The sequence below is a fragment of the Salvia hispanica genome, chromosome 3 (assembly GCF_029641045.1).
Source record: "Salvia hispanica isolate PSC_SH4W2 chromosome 3, Shi_PSC_v1, whole genome shotgun sequence".
Taxonomy (NCBI): domain Eukaryota; kingdom Viridiplantae; phylum Streptophyta; class Magnoliopsida; order Lamiales; family Lamiaceae; genus Salvia; species Salvia hispanica.
In genome coordinates this window covers 59180452-59199917 of record NC_142694.1, presented here as the reverse complement: position 1 = coordinate 59199917, position 19466 = coordinate 59180452, and the positions used below count along the sequence as shown (strand labels likewise).

Here is a 19466-nt window from a genome sequence, read left to right as displayed (position 1 = left end):
TAAAAAATCGACGGTTTTGGTTTTAAAGTTATGCAGGTTTAGAAAATTTTAGGTGGATGTGAATAAATATTTGCGATTGAGAAAAAGAAATGAAAAAATAGTAATGAAAATTTAGTAAGTAGAAACTGCATAAGTGGTTAGATGAAATAGATGGTAGCAAAGAGAAAGGAAGAAACTTAGGAAAGTGACCGAGGAAAAGCAATTTCAATTTCTTCATTGTTTATACAAAAAGGAAAAGAAGAAAAATGAGAAAGGAAAGAAATTGATGTTACAATTGTTATAGAATTTTTAAGTAGCATCCCCCGAAATGGTGGATTAGTTAATGAACTCTTTAGGGACAAATTACATCTTTCATAGCACTACTATGATACTTATATAATGGCTTGGCTGCTAGACGAATCAATTTAAATGAGGTAAAAGAATAGGGAAAAATTCGCCAAATAAGCACTGAGATGGAGATAATTTACTAATCGTCCACATCGTTTTAAACGATTTGCAGGTTATACCATTAGAATTAACAATTTCATATTTCTTGGATCTCACTATTCAATAATATTATTCCAACAATACTACATAAATAAACCTTATACTAATAATGTGACCTCAAAAATCAACTAACACCATTTTTTTTACCTTTTCTCTTAATCTCTCTTATTTTATTAATTGCAAATTACAAATTCATATAATTTCAAGACTTGTTATTTTTAATATCAAAGATAGTACAACTTACATAAGAATAATCACAGTAATATAGAAGCTAACAAAAAACAAACTTTAAACAAAAGCACAAAACAAGTTTGACATATCTATCTCCTTTAGCAATAAATACTATATCGATCTTGCAACATGCAATTGCAACATACTCCCTCCGTCTACGAATAGGAGTCCCATTTTTATCTGGCACGGGTTTTAAGAAATGATAAGAAAAGTGGGTGGAAGAAAGTTAGTGGAATAGGGGTCCCACTTGTATATATTAGTTTTAAATAATATGTGAGTGGAATGAGTTGGTGGGATGTGGAGTCTCTTTACTATTTATGGTAATTATGAATCGGGACTCTTATTCATGGACGAACTAAAATGAAAAAACGGGACTCCTATTCATGGACAGAGGGGGTATTCAAAGTTTCAAACAACGTCAATGCACCAAACTACTCAATCTCCTCAAATAAGAGCAGAATGAGCTAATAACCTCTAAAGCTAGAAAGAAAAACAACAATAAGCCAATAACAATAACTAAATCTTGAATTTTGTAAGTTCCGAGACAAACTATAATTTGGCAATATTTCATGAATATTCAGCAATTATTCCTTTGAAAAGTACAACTGGAAAATGAAATGTATTTTAATTTCTCAAAAACTAAGGAGCATATCTACAATTACTGTAAAGTCCATTACCATATTGCAAAAACTTAATCCTAAATTAAAAATTTCGCTGGATTTAAAATTACTTAAAATACCTACTGTATATGATTAAATCAAGAATAAATTGTGAATTTTAGCATAAAGCGTTAAAAATAAAGCAAAAGTAGTTCTTGTTAATCGCGTTTAAATTAACGCCGCCGCGTGGCCATCGCCGTATTAAACCCCAATTCTCAGATTTTCATCGCCGGAATCCTCGCTGATCCCGCGACCCCAACTTCGGCGGTCGAGATTATGGCGGCTACTAATCAGCTCAATGTCGAGGAGCGGCCGTCGTGGGGGTCGAGGAGCGTCGAGTGCTTCGAAAAACTCGAGCAAATCGGGGAAGGCACATACGGGTGATTCCAAAGCTTCTCCCTTTTTGTCTCTTTCTTTTTTCGTTTAATTGAATGAATTTTCGATTTTGAAAGTTGCGGTGATCAATTAATTCATCGGCTATTTGAAATATACGTGATTCTTTGTAGGGTTGGTATAATTGTGTTTAGGTATTCAATTTATCATCTCTCCTTAATTGTGATGGAGAGCAATTTATAGAATTTTGTTATCCCTCAATTAGCTACAGCAATTTCAAGATTTTTAATTTTTTTTTTCTCCCCTATATTGGTATGGCCATAGGGAGTTGTAGAATCACTGCTACTTGTTTTTTGCTGTTGCAAAGGAATTATTTTGGATGTGAAGGTGATATTTTCTCCTCCTTATAATACGACATTTATCGCGGTATTAGGATGATTTAGAAACAAATGGTGTTTTCTTTGATCTTGTGTCCTCTAGGTTATTGTATTTCCGTACATAAATCTTCGGTAGAAAGTAAACCTACCTGTAAGAGCTTCTATTTAGAAGCCTAAGTTGTTAGAATAGGTAGTCGTCCAACGAATAAATGTTTCGGTGCTGTGTATTCTTGGTCTTGTTGGTACTTGTGGGAAGCCTAATTGAATTGGATTTTCCTCTAGATTTTGAAGCAAGGTTGGAAAAGGTTATACTATTGGATAGGTGTACATCCTAGTTGAATTTGATGCGTTTAATACAACCTTGAATTGATCTATCAGGGATTTTTTTACACTCATGCTTTCATTTGCATGATATGAAAAAGGGCTTCTTGCAAGTATATTTACATGCCTCAAGAATTTGATTTCTTGTCTCATTTTATTTGGAGAATTATATATGGTTTGAGTATTATTAAGATGGGTTATGGTCTTATCCTGCTCTTTTATCGGCATTTAAAAAGAGTATATACACACATTCATGAAAGCCTTTGGTTCTTCGATGGTCTGAAACCATAACACATTACATGCACATCACACAGAACAATATTGTGAATACATAATGGTTAGTTAATAGTTTAACGTTATTGTCCCTAGAATAGACTGGAGCATTATAAATTGTTCAAGTAATGGAAATAATCTTTTTTAATATTTTAGTACTCAGATAAACTCAAATGTGATCTTCTAATGTGTTTGTTTGTGTATGTTCTGTTTCTTTTTTCCTTCCCCAGTCAAGTATATATGGCAAGAGAAAAGAGAACTGGAGAGATTGTTGCTTTGAAAAAGATACGGATGGATAATGAAAAAGAGGGGGTATAGCTCTTGACCTCAGTCATTGCCTATGTTTAAATTATTCTAAACTTGACATTAGAAATGCCAATGGTGCTTCTGGCTGGTTCTCAACATTTTCTTTCATGAAATATGTGACATATTTGCAATCCATTGCAGTTTCCCATCACTGCTATCCGAGAAATAAAAATTCTAAAGAAGCTACAACATGAAAATGTTATTCAGTTGAAAGAGATAGTGACATCTCCTGGTACTTTTTTCTTAAAATTAAGTTCTTACTTCTCCTGATATACCAATCCTCATTTCCAACTTGTTGTGGTTTCTTTATATAGGTCGGGAAACCAACGAGCAGGTGCAGCCAGGTAATAACCTAACTCTCTGCTCTTCGATGATGAGAGCTCCTCTTACTGAACACCAATATGGCACCTTTTTTTAATAATTGCAGACGCAGAGAACAATAAGTACAAGGGAAGCATTTATATGGTGTTTGAATACATGGATCACGACTTAACTGGCCTAGCAGATCGTCCTGGACTTAGATTTACTGTTCCCCAAATAAAAGTACTGCAAGCTTTCCTGAGATTTATATTATTAGCTCTTCCATGTTCAGTAAAATTTTTCCAGTGGAGAATCTAATGTATATTGTGTTTGCAGTGTTACATGAAGCAACTGCTCACAGGTCTTCATTACTGTCATGTTAATCAAGTGCTTCATAGGGATATAAAAGGTGTGAATGTGTGTTATTGGTATTATAAAAAACTAAAATTGTGTAAGTGGTCAAAATTTGATTCAACCTCATTGCAGGCTCCAATCTTCTCATTGACAACGAGGGAAACCTGAAACTTGCAGATTTTGGACTTGCACGTTCCTTTTCCAATGACATTAATGCTAATCTTACAAATCGGGTTATAACATTGTGGTACAGGTATAGCCTCTCTTCTTTGTCAAGCATAAGTCCGTTTAAGATTCTGGTTGTACTGATGACTCTGTTTGACCTCAATTTTATGCTGTTAATATGTAGACCTCCAGAGTTACTTCTTGGAGCTACAAAGTATGGTCCAGCTGTTGACATGTGGTCTGTGGGTTGTATCTTTGCTGAACTATTGTACGGAAAACCAATCTTACCAGGAAAGAATGAGGTTAGGGTTATCTGTGAACCTTGTGGCAAAGTTTCTTATGCTCATTATACTTTTTGTGACCTTGAAATTGTTTTGTGTTGATTGTTTGTATATGACCTTGCACAGTTGTACACAATACCCACGTAATATACGTATATATTTATAAAACTGTAATAAACCCGGCTTCCATTTGAACTAGGCTTCTTAATTAACTAGTATGGCAATGTCGAAGCCCGTCGTAGGAATATTTTGTTTTAGTGTGGATGGAAAAAGAATAGTATGACAGTTATTTTCTACCTCGTTTCCAAGTTATTTGGAGACACTGTCCACCTTTCCCAAGAAAGTTGATAAATAGGAGAAGAAACATGAGGAAGAAAATATGAAGGGGCGTGTCAACCTTTAGATGCCATCTCTCTTTCGGAAGTGATTCATACCTTTGAGTGATCATCAAAAGTCAACTAATATGTATCGGCGTTGCTGTTCAGAATAGAGTTGAGTTAAGACTTGAGTATGGCTTACCGACATTCTTTGGTGTTGTTTCATCATAGTTTTGCTGATTGGTTTAGTGAACATGTGTTTTTGAACTTATTATCTTTCTTATAACCACTCCTAATGCAGCCTGAACAGTTGAATAAAATATTTGAGCTTTGTGGAACCCCTGATGAGTTGATATGGCCCGGAGTTTCCAAGATCCCTTGGTATAACAAATTTAAGCCAACTCGTCCAATGAAAAAGCGGATCCGGGAGCTCTTTAGACAGTAAGTACTGAATCCAAGTTTTATTTATATGTTCTGTAATTTCCAAATGCTCTATTATTGTTTTATGTGTGCTGAACGATCATTTTCTATGCAGTTTCGACAGACATGCTTTGGATTTACTGGAGAAAATGCTAGTTCTTGATCCTGCACAGGTATCTTTCTCATCTAGTAGAGGTGTTTTCCTCTGCTACTAACAACTCGTTGTGTGATAAGAGGAGAAGGATTCAAAGCACATCCAAAAGTAATATGAAAGAAAAAGTAATTGAAATAACGAAGCTCACCCAAAATAAAATTTTGCGACTGTTACATGTCATTCGTTACCCTAGTTCTTAAATAACTACTTACATACATGTAAATTTCTTTGCCTGAAAAAAACTCTTCATTTAGTATTTCCTTTTTCTTATCCTCTCTTTTTTTCTGCCTCTGTTTATATCTCTAGAGAATCTCAGCAAAGGACGCTTTAGATGCAGAATATTTCTGGAATGATCCCTTACCTTGTGATCCAAAAAGGTGTGCTCAGTTAAACTTTTTTTTTTTTTTTATTGATAAATGAACATAAATTTAAAGGTCGCGTCACGGTGGACTGCCTCGGGCATTAACCACACTACCACTAGGCCAAACACGCACACCTCAATTAAACTTTTCTTGATTGCTTTCCCACACTCCTAATGTTGTTCTCTGGCTAGTGATCCCTGCGTATATTTCTTGATTGTACAGTTTGCCAAAATACGAATCATCACACGAGTTCCAGACAAAGAAGAAGAGACAGCAACAACGTCAGAATGAAGAAATCGCAAAACGGCAGAAGTTGCAGCATCCACAGCAACATGCTCGCTTGCCCCCCATCCAACAATCCGGACAGTCTCATCAACAGCACTGGAATGGCCCCGGTCATCAGATGAACAACAACTCTCAGATGGCCATGTCTGGTGCACCCAGTCATCAGCAATATGGAAAGCCACGTGGCCCACCAGCAGGGCCCAGTAGGTATCCCCCAGGCGGGGCTGGAGGTGGTGGTGGTGGTGGTGGCTACTATCAAGATCGCGGAGGCCAGAGTGGAGGCTATAGTAGTGCCCCGTTCCCCTCACAGGGGCGAGGACCCCCACCATATCCTGGAAACACAGCCCCCTCAAACGGCCCCCGAGGAGCAGCTGGTGGATACGGGGCTCCTCCTAACTACTCACAAAGCGGCCAATACAACGGAAGGGGTCCAAATCCGATGGGTGGCAACAGAAACCAGCAGTATGGTTGGCAGCAATAGCAAGACAAGTAGCTGTTACTTCATAAACGCGTCACATACGAGGGGGAGGATCCGTTGCCTCCATTTGTTTCAAGGGGTTGCAGTTTTGCAAATTGTTACTAGGCTTTGTATATCTAGTTGTTTTTCTTGATTAATTGGTATAGAGTTTTGTCAAGAATGAGTGGATTGATTGTCACTGAGTTGACATATTTAACCATGTAGGCTTTTCTACCTTTTCATGACCCTTATTGGTATTCTGTTATCTGTTATAATCTTCTAAGATTAAGAACAGCTTTATCTATTCGTTGGCCTAAATAGGAATTGCTCCTGCTGCTGTTGGCAAAACATTGAAGAGTTCCAATGCATTTAAATGTATGAGCAATATATGTATATATATTTCATCATTGTAAGCCAATCTGTGTGCCAAAAATCTGCACAAGTCCATATATATATATATATTTAGACTCCTAACTTTGTCCATTTTCTAGCACGCGCAGCCTCCGCCTTGCTGCTCGTTCTGGCCCCCGTTTCCGGTCGGCTTCAAGTTCACATCGACCATATCATCGCGCTTTGCAGAGGAAAGGGCCTCCATGCCCGGAAGCGCAGCAGCTATCTTACGAAACAGTGGCTGCCATCGCAACGTTGTTTGTTATAGCATCAAATATGAAATGAACTACTAAAAGATTCAAACTACATAACATATACATGCTCTTTACCTTTATATTGAAACCGGCTTTAGCACTAGTCTCTACGAACATCACTTCGTATTCACGAGCCTTGATATCGCCTTCTTCAATCGAAACTTGGCTGCATATACCATATCAGTCATTTTATGTCTCGGATGACTTATCATGTTCGTTTCCTTACCGTTTTTCGACAAGATCGGTTTTATTTCCGACAAGGACGATGATCACATCACCACCACGTTCCGTTCTTACTTCCTCAATCCACTTGGAAGTGTTCAAAAATGACTGCCTATCTGCATATCAATTTTTTTAGTATGTTTTGGTGCAAAAACACACAGGAATTTAAATTAAAAGTTGCTTACTAGCAACATCATAGGCAATCACTGCCACTGAAGAATCTCTAATGTAGCTTGGAATGAGACTTCTAAATCTTTCTTGCCCAGCAGTATCCCTGTGATTTCAAAGGGTTGTTTTAGTAATTTCACACTCCATCATCATATTCACATATTGTTTGTTTGTTAGTTGAATGAAATTTTTTTTGGCACTAAATTTGTAGAGATTAAACAAATTGTTACCAAAGCTGCAAGCGAACCGTTCGATCTTCTAGGTACATTGTTTTGGACAAGAAATCTATTCCAATTGTAGCCTGCATATAAACAAAAATTACACAAAAAATATAAAAAAAATTGCAAACTTTATTATTCCTCCATCATGTTAAAATCTAAGTGCATGGTTTCTTGCTTCCTTTTCCATAAAAAAGTTTATGATGATTCCTTAAATTTTTGAAAATATAAAATCTCAATCCAAGAATGAGATTAGATTAAATTTTTTTGTATATACGTATGTATACCTGATAGGTTGTATCGAATTTATCGTACATGAAACGGGTGATGATGCTGGTTTTTCCGACCGACTGATCGCCGAGAAACACCAGCTTGTATTTTGCTAATGGTGACACCACCGCCGCCATTCTCTCTCTCTCTACACAATTTACCAATATGCATGTATTATTTGATGAGAACGATGATGAATACAAGATCTGGATCAAGGTGGAGAAATTTATGGAAATATCACAATGATACAACGTTGGATGAATGGTCTTAGCTTTGTAAAACGAGTTTTACACATTATATGTATTGGTGGTCAAATTATATTGGGCTTGACAATCCAAATTTATCTTTTTATAAACGATATTTCATTTTTCATTCAATTTTATTCAATAGTATTAAATTTTATAAGATTATTATTATTATTATTATAGATAAAATAATCAAATTTGGATGCAAATATTTTTGGGAATTCTTTTTCTTTACTACTCCTACAATTTTGGGGGAAGGGGGACAGTGGGGTTTCCTTATGAAAAAATCTTTGGGCCATTCATCTGATAACTTCCAAAATTGTGGAAAACCTGCTGCTGCACCTAATAAACTCTACTGAGGTGGAAAGGTCGATGATGAAAGTGAGATTTAAGAAAGTTGTGTTTAGTGAGTTAAAGAAAATAGAAGAAAGATGAAAGTGAGATAGAGATAGATTAAAGTAAACGAAAGAATAAATTAGATGTGATTAGATGTTTTAATTGTTTTTAGCCAAAAAGAGAAATGACTCGAGTAATTTGGGACAGAAAGAGTGTGAAACATTCTTCAAGATTGACGAGGGTGGCTTCCAGTTTCTGGCACGAGCTTAATAGCAATAGCTCATGTGGAATTACAGCAAGCAGGCAAGCATCCTCACCTTCTACTAGGATATCTAGTCATGTTTAGATATGTTGATCTATCCTTCCCGCTTAGTAAACGTTGAATCCGAGAAATTCTTCAATAATTTGTTTACGCATACACTATAGGAAAGATGATAGGCCGTGTATGTATCGTCAACAAGTAGTATTGAAGAAATTGAAGCTGGAAAATCAACATATTTCTTCTTGAATGTAACTCGTATTAGTCATTCACTTGTGCCTGCACATCTTTATGATGAATTCCCATCAAGGGTATGTAGTAATCCCTCCGTTCCCTCATAGCCTAGTCCTTTTTTGTACTCATTGTTCTCTTTCTTATTTTACTTTTTCTACACATTAACTATTTATTACTCCATGATTTTGTCAAAACGAGTGCAAAAAAAAGTCACTCAGGCCTCAGCTATGAGGGATCAAAGGTAGTAGTTTTCTGCTGAACGCTAACATGAACCTGAACGTGAACACAAACACACACATTCTCATATATCGATCCTACCCTTATTATTACACCGACCTTCCTAGGTCTTCCAGGACGTCTTTGAAGCCGCCTGTGACGTTGCACAAGAGTATGGGAGTTTGCTGTGGGAGAACTCGAAGAAGATGCGCCTCGTCGTCAAGGCAGAAATCTTCACGCAGTTGAGAGAATTTCTTTGTAGCCAGAAGCAATAGTTTCTCTGAGATAGCACTTCTTCATCCTAAACTCAAAGGAAGCTGGGGTTCTCACCATTAATATGTAGTAATACATGCTTCTTTTGATTCATATTTCTTCAAAGAAAATAGCAGTTTATACACAAATTTTCGCATTAGATGTAGTTTGTAAGAACCACACATGTTTTCTATAATTAGAAGAAACAAACATGTTTTATATACACAGCCAAATTTGCTTGCAACATTGTACAACAAAAAAAGTTGCAAGAAGAGAACAGCCGATGGATATATAGAGAGCATTGTGTGTGTTTGTAATTTGTTAGCTAAAGAAAACAGAGAAATCCTCATCCTTGTCCTACCAGTGGCAAATCCCAGGCGTCTCTATTCGCGATAAAGCGACCATTTCTTCATATTTCGAAGCATACACAAAACCCCATAGCTACAAAAACACCAGAAATGGATGATTAGGCATTCAGTTACTCATTTTTCTCTCTTTTCTTTCATTAATATCTTACACCTGATAATGTTGATAGACTACTACCTAACTAATTGAATTTCAAAACAAAGTCTACTTATTGGCCGTGAATCTATTGTTAACGGAAGTGTGAAACATTTCTAAAAAAGTGAGCATGCTTTAGAATTTTTTTTCCCCCCGCGGGTGGCAGAATAAATTTCTTGATACATACCTCGACTTCCTTGATATCGAACTCTTCTGAGAGTGCCAAACAAGGATTGTCGTAGGTTTCTGATGACGAACTTGATCCACTTAATCTAAACAGAGGGGAACGTAAAATCATCTTATAAGAGCCAGAGTGTGTGTATATCATTATATTGCGTAACAAAATAGTTGAGCAAATGGAAAAGCTTACAGATCTCCATCCAAATAAAGTGCAAAATGGCCACCTCCACCCATGGCCAAATAATTAGTAGAACACAAAGTAAAATAGCGATTCTTTCCTGTTATACAATTTTTAAGATTTTAGTCAACACGAAAAAACTGATGTTAGCAAGAAAACAGAGCAAGTGTAGATACCTGTAGGGCGAAAAATTAGAGGATTTCCGGAGATATTTGAGAACACAAATGAGTCTATGGTCCCCTGTAACAAACTCGCATTTATTCGAGTCAAGTGAAAGATCAATACTCCAGCTTGAAGAAGAAAGGTATGGACCCAACATTACCTGGTACCTCTTATTTGTTGGTCTCAAAGGTGCCTCAACCAAACCACCAAAGGTTGCACCTTTGCGATCCCCGACAACCTAAAAGTACAGAATATTAAGTATAAGAAGTACATACACTCCATACAGTAGCAAATGCCATCAAATGCAGACGAAACTGCAACAGGTTGCTTGGTAACGAATAGCCGGAAGTAAGTAGTTGAGATGGGCACACAGCCGAAAGAGATTAGGTAAGATATTCAAAGATCAAGTAATACCTTAACAGTCAACAGGGTTGTTCTTTACGTCATTATAACAAAAGTTTCGATTGGGCACTCGTTCATGCACAAATGCCAACAAAAGGTGCAAATAATTAAGGCCCAAACAAGTCATATCTAAAGCATTAATAAATTTCAACAATACGGCAAGTCATTCGTAAAGAGTTTAGACAGTCCATGAGATATTAAGAAAATGTGAGTTCTGAATTATCGTCCAGTAGTGTTTTTGAGCTATGTCTATGTGGAATGACTTGAAGCAATGAGTACTAGTGTTAAGGCAGAAAATTCTGAACTGTTTTAAACAGAATTCATTCGAAAAAATTACAGGGTTAAATTATATATGATGATTGACCCACATTTCTGTATAAATAAGATAGTTTGAGAAAGACTCTTAATTCAGAATCAATTAAAGGGCATGACTACAAACTGGAAATTTTAAATAGATATAACCCATTCGGTTTCTTGAATCAAGTTCAGGAAGCAGACCTCCTTAAATTTGTGAATTCAAGAGGATATGAATCTGGTAAATTTCTATAAATAGTTAAATTCGCATTATGTCACATTACCAAAGCAGTTACCTGGACTGTCAGATAGCCCTAGAGGTTCTCTATCTCAGAATATATAGTTTAATGGACTCTCTGTGATGTGGGACATATTGCAGAATGCAGATGAATGTTGGACCGCATTAAAAATGGTAAGAAAAAGGGGAGATAGTCCTAATCAGCCAACAATTTTTTTTTCCCTCAGTAGCTTAAGACATGATTAGGATTGTTATAGACATTTATTTCCTATATATATAGAATAGGGAGATGGATCGATTAAGAACTATCTTAAAATGAGAACTTTGAGAACTATCAGTTTGTAGACAAAATATATCAGTTGGCAGCACAAAACAAATGATATGTTTTGTGCTTCCAACTGTTAGTTCTCAAAGTTCTCATTTTAAGAGAGTTCTCAACTGAACCACTCCCTACAGAATATAGTACTTTGTTTCTTCATATCATGCTTGTTGACCATCTTAGAGTTATCAATGAATTCTCTTAAGCTCTGGAGGATTTGTGTTTCCTTGTGAAAATTGCTTTGTCTTCTTCCATCACCCTATCCCGTGTAATCAAACTCTCTGTGGTTCATTATGAATTCTCTTAAGCTTACTGGATGAGTCTATATTACTCCCCGTTGAAAAATGAAGAAGCTATTTCTAATCAAGTTAGGCTATGTCAAGATTATTGGTAATAAATAAAATAAGAAGCTGTGTAATGTTAATTCATGGAAAATTAGAATTCTAACTCAAGCAAGCCTAGAGTCTTCATGGCCAAAGGGTATTAAGTACAAGAAACACAAAAACAACAAATACAAATAACAATGTCAATAACAATAAAGCACCATCATAGGTAAAATGACTACCAGCAGACTGAGGCCAGGCCAGATCATACTTCTTCTGTATAATGTTGAAAGTGAAATTCCATGCCTCCAAGTGCTGAAATATAACAGACCTTTTAGTGAAACTAATACACACACACTCATAACTGTAACATAATAAGTTCAATGTATATTCACAAGTCTCAACCTGTATAATAGCATCCATTTTCGTCCCTGGATAATCACTGGGAGAGCACCATAAAGAAGACTGCGAGTCTTTTCAGACAGAAGCAAAGATGGTTCAGATATCTCAGGAAGATTTAGATCCACTGAAGGTTGTGATTCATTCAAGATTTTCAGGGCTATTCCATCATCCCTAGAGCCCTTGGAACCACCTTCATCGCCAACTGCCATATCCGGATTCCCCTTCATGGATTGACTTCTAAAACCACCAATTCTAGCAGCTTGATAGAAAGCTTTTCCAAGAGATTGTTTACCCCTTGAAAACAAACTCTTCTTCTTAGCATTCTCTCTGGTAGTCATTGGTTCAGATGACGGTGCAAAGTCATCCTCAGGAGAACTACTTTTTTCATCCCGAACTTGAGATTCCGGGGGTGCTATAAACGAATACAGAAATGCAGTAAATGAAGACGTGTCGGGACCATCAGCAGAGTCCTTCAAACCCTCCGTCTCAGACTGTTTGTTCTCAGAGTTATTCAAATCATCCTATAAAAAAACAGACGAAGACTAAGCAACGTAACAAATAAATAAAAACCGAAAGAAAGGTGCTGCTTCAAGAGACACCACTCCTTTTCCCTCATCACCCCCTATTAACTTGTACATTACTTTCTGTAACTCGTTTAAACCTCAATCACAACACAGGTTGATCATTCCATTGTTAGGAATCACACAAGAAAATGACTTCGAAATTCTATATCCTGCGTCGTGAAGCAGCTTTAGGCAATTTTGAATACTCCTAACACGTTAATACACACAAATACCTATTCCAATCCAATTGTACAAGTAGCGCAACCAATTAGTTCCAATTCAAATGCACAATAAATTAGTTCCCCTAATAAACAACGAATTGGCAAATAAAAAACAGTTGAAAAACCTAACCATGAGTTACAATAACCACAACGGAATCAACAAATTCTGATAAAGCAGCTACTACTTCAGCTCGGATTAGGTCGAAAAAGGAACCTAAACAACCGATCACCAAAATCCTATCCAAAAAATAGGAATTGAGATAAGAAATTTACAGAAGAAGATGGTGGCGGAGGAGGCGTGGATGGTTTATCGGAGAGAGGGTTGAGCAAACCGGTGGTTAGATCAGATACGAAGTGCGCTGCTTTAGTCCTCAACGACTTTGATGGCTGCTTTTGCAGGTCGTCTTGCTTCTGCTTTCTCCCCATTTAATTTATAAAATTTTCAGAATTCCACTATCGCTGCGGCATATGCTGCTCAGCCTCAGCTGCATGCAATCAAATCGAATCAACAGGCTTAGAAATTTGGAGAATTCAGAGAATATGCTGTTTGTCTGTGTTGGAGAGGAGAGGTGGGTCAGGAATTGGAAATTGGGGAATAACATTCATATCTTGTAAATTAATCTTCATCTTGTTGAAAAGAAAAGGGAAAACGTAATTTTCTTTTTCATTTTTTGGTATTTATAATTGGTAATATGAAATAATCTAATCCTCATGGATAAGAAATAAGAATATAGAAAATGGACTTCGAATTGAATATGCGAGTTGTTTGATTATCATGATAATAAAGTAGTTGTTGGCTACCCCCGTCATGAATTTGGTTTTTGCTAGAGTACTCCCTCTGTTAATAGGGGCGTTTTTCCATTTTCGTCCGTTCCATAGTAATAGAGTCATTTTTCTTTTTAGTAAAAGTCAACATATTTTTCCACATCTACTTTACTCTCTCTTACTTTTTTCTATCTTCATCTCTCTACCTTTTTCATTTTCCATTTTATTTTCTCTTTACTTATTTCACCTAATACAATTTTTCTTAATCTCCGTGCCGAAAAGTTTTGCCTCCATTACTATGGAACGGAGGGAGTATTTGCCTACAAATTTTAAAACTGCACCATAGACGAATAAAGGGAGTAACGAATAAAATAAAGTTTATGATATTTTAGATCAATTTTAAAATTTATGGAAAATTTTAAGAATCAATATTCCAATAACTTTAGACACTAGTTTATAAATAGATAACTACTCCCTCCGTCCATTGATGGACACAGGTAAGAACAGGGGGTACAAGTATACCCCCAAAAGCTGCAAGTAACCTAATGGTATTGTGCTCATCTTTCATAGCAGCTACCCAGTTCGACCCCAGCATGAACGTTTTTGGCTATTTACTCCTTTGGAGGAGTATTATTTTGATTTATACTCTACAATAAAGCATGTATTATTGAATATAACTTTTATTATTTATGATTTCTAATTATACTCATAATACTAGTATTTGAGATTATATAGAAATATGATGTATTTTATTTTAGTTTAAATATTAAAACTTTCTCCAAACTAAAATAAACTCTTTGTTATATAAATATTTAAGAATCTCTATTTTTATATTTAAATATTTTTTGTTAATAACGCCTAAAAAATCTCTTTTGCAAAAGAAAAATTAATGGAGATAACCAAAGAAAAAAGCTTGATTAAACTTAAAAATTTTAAGTAAATGTAATTATTTATCGTACCCCTAATATGAAATTTCTTGGGTGTTACGGGAATTTATGCAACTTTATTTTGTGCGTAAGTGGAAAGAGTAAAGTAAGAGAGAGAGATAATAAAGTAGAGAGAAATGTGTTTCTATTTATAATAATGAGTTATCTTAGTTGGGACAAACCAAAAAGAGAAGTGAGTCATCTTCAATGAGACGAATAAAGTATGAAATAATTTCATGACATTATTAATGGACGTTGTAATATAATTTTGTAGCGATCATAGTAATGAAGTCATTTTCTAGTGTCTAGCGTGAGATAAACTATGCGTATAATTTAAATTACTCCCTCCGTTCCCTCATAGTTGAGGCGGAACATTTCGGCACGAAGTTTAAGAAATGAATGTTGAGTGTGTTAAATAAATAGATAAAAAAGTAAGAAAGAGAAAAAGGTAGAGAGAATAAAGTAAAAAGTGAATAAAGTAGATAGAATAAAGTAAGAGAGAGTAAAGTAAAAAAAGAGGAAAAAGTTACTATATATAGAAATGACTCAACTATGAGGAAACTTCCTAAAATGGAAATATGACTCAACTATGAAGGAACGGAGGGAGTAAAAGATTAAATGAAACAATTTTCATGGTTGTTAGAAACTTCGGTCTTATTCGTTACACCCTCCATAAAGTAGGTTAATCGCCATTTAAAACATGAAAGTTTGAAATATTAATTCATGAAGTTTTAATATTTTTTTTTTTGCAATTATCTTAATCATGTACATATCAACGTCTTTTTATAATGTTAAAATGACAATGTTTCAATAAAAAATGATAAAATTAAAGAAATATAAAAAAAACAAATACTTATTTAAATGAACACGTCGTTTTGAATATCGTTAAAAGACGGCATCTTGTGCATGGATGAGATGATTGGAAAAAATTGAAACTTCGTGATCTAACATTTCAATTTCAAAGTTAATAGATAGACCAAAATTTGACCAAACTTCATGATTTAAATTAGATTTAGTGTTATTTTGAAATTGTAATGCATATGCAATTGTTCTGTTTTGCTTCACATATTATGTTTACAAACATTAAACAATGATATAATATTAGTAAAATAAGGTTTTAACATCATTTAAATGTAGAAAATGGTCTATAATATAGAACATCCAAAAGGGTATAATGACTATTTCATTAGATATATGTATTAATATAGTTCAAAAAACAACAATACCAAGACTCTGTGGCCCAATGGATAAGGCGCTGGTCTACGGAACCAGAGATTCTGGGTTCGATCCCCAGCAGAGTCGATTTAAGCTTTGTTTTCACAAGTAAGTTTTCATGTATTTTGCTACTACTATCAATTGTTGAAACTCAGTATCTTTTCTTCTGTTTAATGCAATGCCTTAGAAAGATGATGTTTCTAAGAATTTGGTTTTGGAAGGATTGTTCAAGGTTCATGAGTTTTATGAGGCGTAGGAGAGTTGTTCAGACGATGGTCGTGAGACATCATTGTATCGTCGACTATTCTGGTGAAGGCATTTGTATGCACCACTAAGATTAGTATAAGTCAGAATCCGTCGCCACAGTTTATTTAACAAATAATCGACAAATTTCGACAGACGATAACGAAATAAAGTAAAGTAGTCTATTCGGCTTCAACGTACACGGATCATCAACATCATCCCACAACAACCATAATTCTAAGTCTAAGACAACAACACTTGCTACAACATCAAGTTACCTGACACTGAGATCAGATCAGCTCTCCCAGACGAAGGAGGCGGAGGGCACCAGAAACGATAACTAAACCAAGGAGTTATATCAAACCAACGCGATGCTGCTCTCACCACCAGGTGGTTTCCTGACACCACCAAAGTAGTCTCTGGACTCAGCCTTGCCGTCTGAAAAGATATCATTCCCGCTCATTTCCTTCAACTTGGCCACGCTCAACGGCTTTTCAGCTGATCCCGGAGGAACGTCTCCCTTGAAAATGTTGTTGCCCGTCAGCTCTGCAAACTTCTGGTCGTGAATTTTCTTGGACGTCTTCACCACTGGCTCATCTCCAAATAGTATGTTGCTCTGACCTCCTGCAGGCTGCAAGTACGCAGTGAAGTGAGATTTTTGGGCAGATATGAAGATTTTGATGATGGGATGTTAGTATGTTAAAGCTAAAGAAGGAACACTCACATTAGAAACTTTGACAGAAGTGCGTAGAGCTCGTGGTGCAGGTTCTCCCATATCATTGTTCCCCTTTATTCCACTAGCTCGTGCAGAAGATCGAGCAGGAGCTTCGGAAGGGGGGCCAAAGATGTCAGTACCACTCAGTTCCTTGGATTTAGCATTCGAGAGATGCTTCCTAATCCGGCTCTCTGAATCACTTTCTATCGTTCCACTCAGTTCACGTTGCTTTGCCACCTCAGGAACAGTGGTCGGCTTTTTAGGTGAAATCCTCTCTTCTGTGCTGAAGGAAATCTGACTGACACCTATCGCAGCTTGCTAGTATTTAAGCAAGAAAACATATCACGAACAACAAGCCAAGTCAGACTACTGATGCATGCTCCGGAAAAAATGGTAACATAAGAGCCTTTAAAGTTCGAATACCTGAACAATGCGGACTGATGTCCGGTTATTGAAATTACCATCAGACGCTCCGGATTCTGTTGAACCATGTTCACTGTCACCTGCAAATATTTTGCTGCCATTCATCTCCTTCAGTTTATAGCCCGAGCAAGGCTTCCTAAAAGCAACAATATCATAGTAAGCTAAGTAAGGTTAGCTCATCAACAATGAAATAAGGAAAAGCACATGCTAACTGAACAACTACTCGATGATAATTATGTTGACTAGATGTAAACGATAACTCGATAAGTAAAATATCCTTGGACGAGAAGACTTTGAATCGCTATTCTGCAAACCCATCCAGGCATCCGAGACACCACAACATGGATAACTCGATTAAACGATGACAAGATTATACATAAATGATGGATGTTCTAGATAGTTGAAGCTCAGAATTTCATTGTGTTCACTAGATGCAGCTGGTTAACAAAATCTTTTTGCACAAAAACAATTGAAATGCTCATTTCTCAAACCTACCCAAACATTTCCAAAAAATTTGAAAAAGATCAATCCTTTTTTTTCAACAGAGTCAGAATCTGCTTGATTGCAATGCAAGCATCAATCTAATAAAATTCAAACAACCAATAATTAACTTTTAAATTCAATCAACCAATGCATCTTCTTCAACTCAAAAGGAAACATTAAAGCTTTAGTGGAGAAATTGCCAAAAACAGAAAGGCAGCAGATCGAATCCCAGTAACTAATTAAGTAATTACTTCTTTTAAACAAAGAGAAAAAAGTAGGGAAATTACCTTTTGTTAAGATTTTCAGCTTCCTCGTCAGTAATCTGGCCGCCAAACAGCACCTTACCAACTCCATCGGCAGGCTAGGGTGAAATTTGAAAAGAAGAGGAAAATGAATGAGGAGTGGGATTGGGGGGGAAATGAAGTAAATTAGGGTGGTACCTGGTTAACACGAGCGGCGGTGGCGGAGGAGGAAACAGCGGGCGACGGAGATTCTGACCAAGTGAGCAGATCTGAAGTGGAAGTGTGAGGCTTCCGAACAGGTGTAGCTCTCGACATTTCTCTCTCTCCTCTCTCTCTCTCTCTAGAGCTTTTCTCGTTTTTGAAGATGAAACTCTAAAGAGTGAGTACTGTTTTGTAATTTCTGGTTGGTAACGGACTTTACATATTTACCCCTGACGCTTGAATAGGAAAGGAAAATATGGATAGATTTATCATTTATGGATATTGAATTATGTTGGATTTAAATAGCCATAAATGATAAATCTATAAATACGTGTACGTCATTGAGTATGAGTTTGAATCTTGATTATTGATGCATTTGCTTACAGGAAATATGCTTTATAAAATATCATTAAGAAATTGTTATATTTGATTATAAACTTATGCACCTATAACCTTAAGACAATTTTCAGATTCGATTTTATATTATCTAACATTAACGTTCACTTGGAAGTCACTTTAAAGCACTAAACATTACTCCCTCCGTCCCACTCATGAAATTTGAAATTTTCCCATGCCCTCATGATTTTTTTTTGATATACTAGTACAATTCAAGGGACACAATACAAAAATCAAACTATTTTGGTGGTCGGGTAACATTTTTGAATAAAATGTTTATATATCACATTAATAGAAATTTATGAGTTCCATCCTAAAATTAATTTGTGATAGATAGAGTGACCCAAGAAATTTATATACCAATTTCAATTTTATTTTGACATTGATATAAGTAGTATTTTTTAGTTTCAAATGCCAACATACATGCATGAAATACAATATTTATATTAAAGCAGAACATCTATAATCTTAGTAGCTTCATTTCATAAGATATTACGCAGGAGTATCTTTTTTCAATATATGATCCTAATCTCAATTAATTTCAGGAGTATATTTTTTCAATACATGATCCCAATCTCAATTAATTTCATCAGCACATTCCTTGTGGACAACCACAACTTTTCACCCCATGTCTTACTTTTTATAATAAAGTAGATTGGGATTTCTTGTGGTCCACAACATAAAAATTAAAATGCAAGCATAAATTATTCAAATAAATATAGCATGATTTCGATTTCAAGATCGTTTTAAATAAAAAAATTAATAATTGTAAATACGAATAATGCCATCTCTATATTTTATTGCAATATACTAGCTATATATAGGTTACCTAATAAGTATTTGCTGCATAATTAAGATGTACATTTCCTCATTATAATTGTTTCAATCTTTATGACTTTCTTCATTTATCAGTGAGCTCTAATTTGAAT

At 35.7% G+C, this 19466-nt stretch overlaps 4 protein-coding genes and 1 non-coding gene across 6 annotated transcripts; 2 read left to right on the top strand and 3 right to left on the bottom strand.

Annotated features, from left to right (window-relative positions):
- Positions 1-1509: 1509 nt before the first annotated feature.
- LOC125215322 (cyclin-dependent kinase C-1-like) lies at positions 1510-6385 on the top strand. The gene is made up of 12 exons (XM_089068489.1): positions 1510-1756; positions 2911-2992; positions 3128-3218; positions 3301-3330; positions 3414-3529; positions 3623-3695; positions 3773-3893; positions 3990-4107; positions 4705-4844; positions 4939-4996; positions 5284-5354; positions 5562-6385. The coding sequence occupies exons 1-12, from the start codon at positions 1653-1655 to the stop codon at positions 6103-6105; spliced, it is 1548 nt and encodes a 515-aa protein (XP_088924615.1). The 5' UTR covers positions 1510-1652; the 3' UTR covers positions 6106-6385.
- LOC125215472 (ras-related protein RABH1e-like) lies at positions 6359-7851 on the bottom strand. The gene is made up of 6 exons (XM_089068490.1): positions 7621-7851; positions 7346-7416; positions 7133-7221; positions 6952-7063; positions 6801-6891; positions 6359-6712 (listed from the first exon to the last, which is right to left on the bottom strand). The coding sequence occupies exons 1-6, from the start codon at positions 7738-7740 to the stop codon at positions 6569-6571; spliced, it is 627 nt and encodes a 208-aa protein (XP_088924616.1). The 5' UTR covers positions 7741-7851; the 3' UTR covers positions 6359-6568.
- Positions 7852-9312: 1461 nt separating this feature from the next.
- Positions 9313-13569, bottom strand: LOC125215469 (TLD-domain containing nucleolar protein). Of its 2 annotated transcripts, none has more exons than XM_048116892.2 (8): positions 13202-13569; positions 12148-12665; positions 11985-12057; positions 10327-10404; positions 10181-10244; positions 10017-10104; positions 9834-9918; positions 9313-9586 (listed from the first exon to the last, which is right to left on the bottom strand). In XM_048116892.2, exons 1-8 carry the CDS (start codon positions 13352-13354, stop codon positions 9503-9505), a joined length of 1143 nt encoding a protein of 380 aa, XP_047972849.2. In that variant the 5' UTR covers positions 13355-13569; the 3' UTR covers positions 9313-9502. The 2 variants fall into 2 exon arrangements, with proteins under 2 accessions (XP_047972849.2, XP_047972850.2); XM_048116893.2 differs by lacking the exon at positions 13202-13569 and adding an exon at positions 13059-13187.
- A 2279-nt stretch (positions 13570-15848) lies between these two features.
- On the top strand, positions 15849-15921 carry TRNAR-ACG (transfer RNA arginine (anticodon ACG)). The gene has a single exon. It is a non-coding gene; the product is annotated as a tRNA-Arg (tRNA).
- A 316-nt stretch (positions 15922-16237) lies between these two features.
- On the bottom strand, positions 16238-18299 carry LOC125208901 (uncharacterized). Its single transcript, XM_048108421.2, has 5 exons — positions 18139-18299; positions 17986-18059; positions 17216-17351; positions 16802-17110; positions 16238-16708 (listed from the first exon to the last, which is right to left on the bottom strand). Exons 1-5 carry the CDS (start codon positions 18253-18255, stop codon positions 16436-16438), a joined length of 909 nt encoding a protein of 302 aa, XP_047964378.2. The 5' UTR covers positions 18256-18299; the 3' UTR covers positions 16238-16435.
- Positions 18300-19466: the final 1167 nt, after the last annotated feature.

What these genes read in the sequence shown, in the direction of transcription:
- LOC125215322 (XM_089068489.1), top strand. Translation starts at nt 1,653, where the DNA reads ATGGCGGCTACTAATCAGCTCAATGTCGAGGAGCGGCCGTCGTGGGGG. An exon ending in AGAGATAGTGACATCTCCTG is followed by an intron (nt 3,219 to 3,300) that starts GTACTTTTTTCT and finishes TTCTTTATATAG; the next exon opens with GTCGGGAAACCAACGAGCAG. An exon ending in TAGTTCTTGATCCTGCACAG is followed by an intron (nt 4,997 to 5,283) that starts GTATCTTTCTCA and finishes TTATATCTCTAG; the next exon opens with AGAATCTCAGCAAAGGACGC.
- LOC125215472 (XM_089068490.1), bottom strand. Translation starts at nt 7,740, where the DNA reads ATGGCGGCGGTGGTGTCACCATTAGCAAAATACAAGCTGGTGTTTCTC. An exon ending in ACCGATCTTGTCGAAAAACG is followed by an intron (nt 6,892 to 6,951) that starts GTAAGGAAACGA and finishes TGGTATATGCAG; the next exon opens with CCAAGTTTCGATTGAAGAAG. An exon ending in AAGCCGGTTTCAATATAAAG is followed by an intron (nt 6,713 to 6,800) that starts GTAAAGAGCATG and finishes TTGCGATGGCAG; the next exon opens with CCACTGTTTCGTAAGATAGC.
- LOC125215469 (XM_048116892.2), bottom strand. Translation starts at nt 13,354, where the DNA reads ATGGGGAGAAAGCAGAAGCAAGACGACCTGCAAAAGCAGCCATCAAAG. An exon ending in CTCCGCCACCATCTTCTTCT is followed by an intron (nt 12,666 to 13,201) that starts GTAAATTTCTTA and finishes GTTTTTTTATAG; the next exon opens with GATGATTTGAATAACTCTGA. An exon ending in AAATGGATGCTATTATACAG is followed by an intron (nt 12,058 to 12,147) that starts GTTGAGACTTGT and finishes GTTATATTTCAG; the next exon opens with CACTTGGAGGCATGGAATTT.
- LOC125208901 (XM_048108421.2), bottom strand. Translation starts at nt 18,255, where the DNA reads ATGTCGAGAGCTACACCTGTTCGGAAGCCTCACACTTCCACTTCAGAT. An exon ending in GCTGAAAATCTTAACAAAAG is followed by an intron (nt 17,352 to 17,985) that starts GTAATTTCCCTA and finishes TGTTGCTTTTAG; the next exon opens with GAAGCCTTGCTCGGGCTATA. An exon ending in CATCAGTCCGCATTGTTCAG is followed by an intron (nt 17,111 to 17,215) that starts GTATTCGAACTT and finishes CTTAAATACTAG; the next exon opens with CAAGCTGCGATAGGTGTCAG.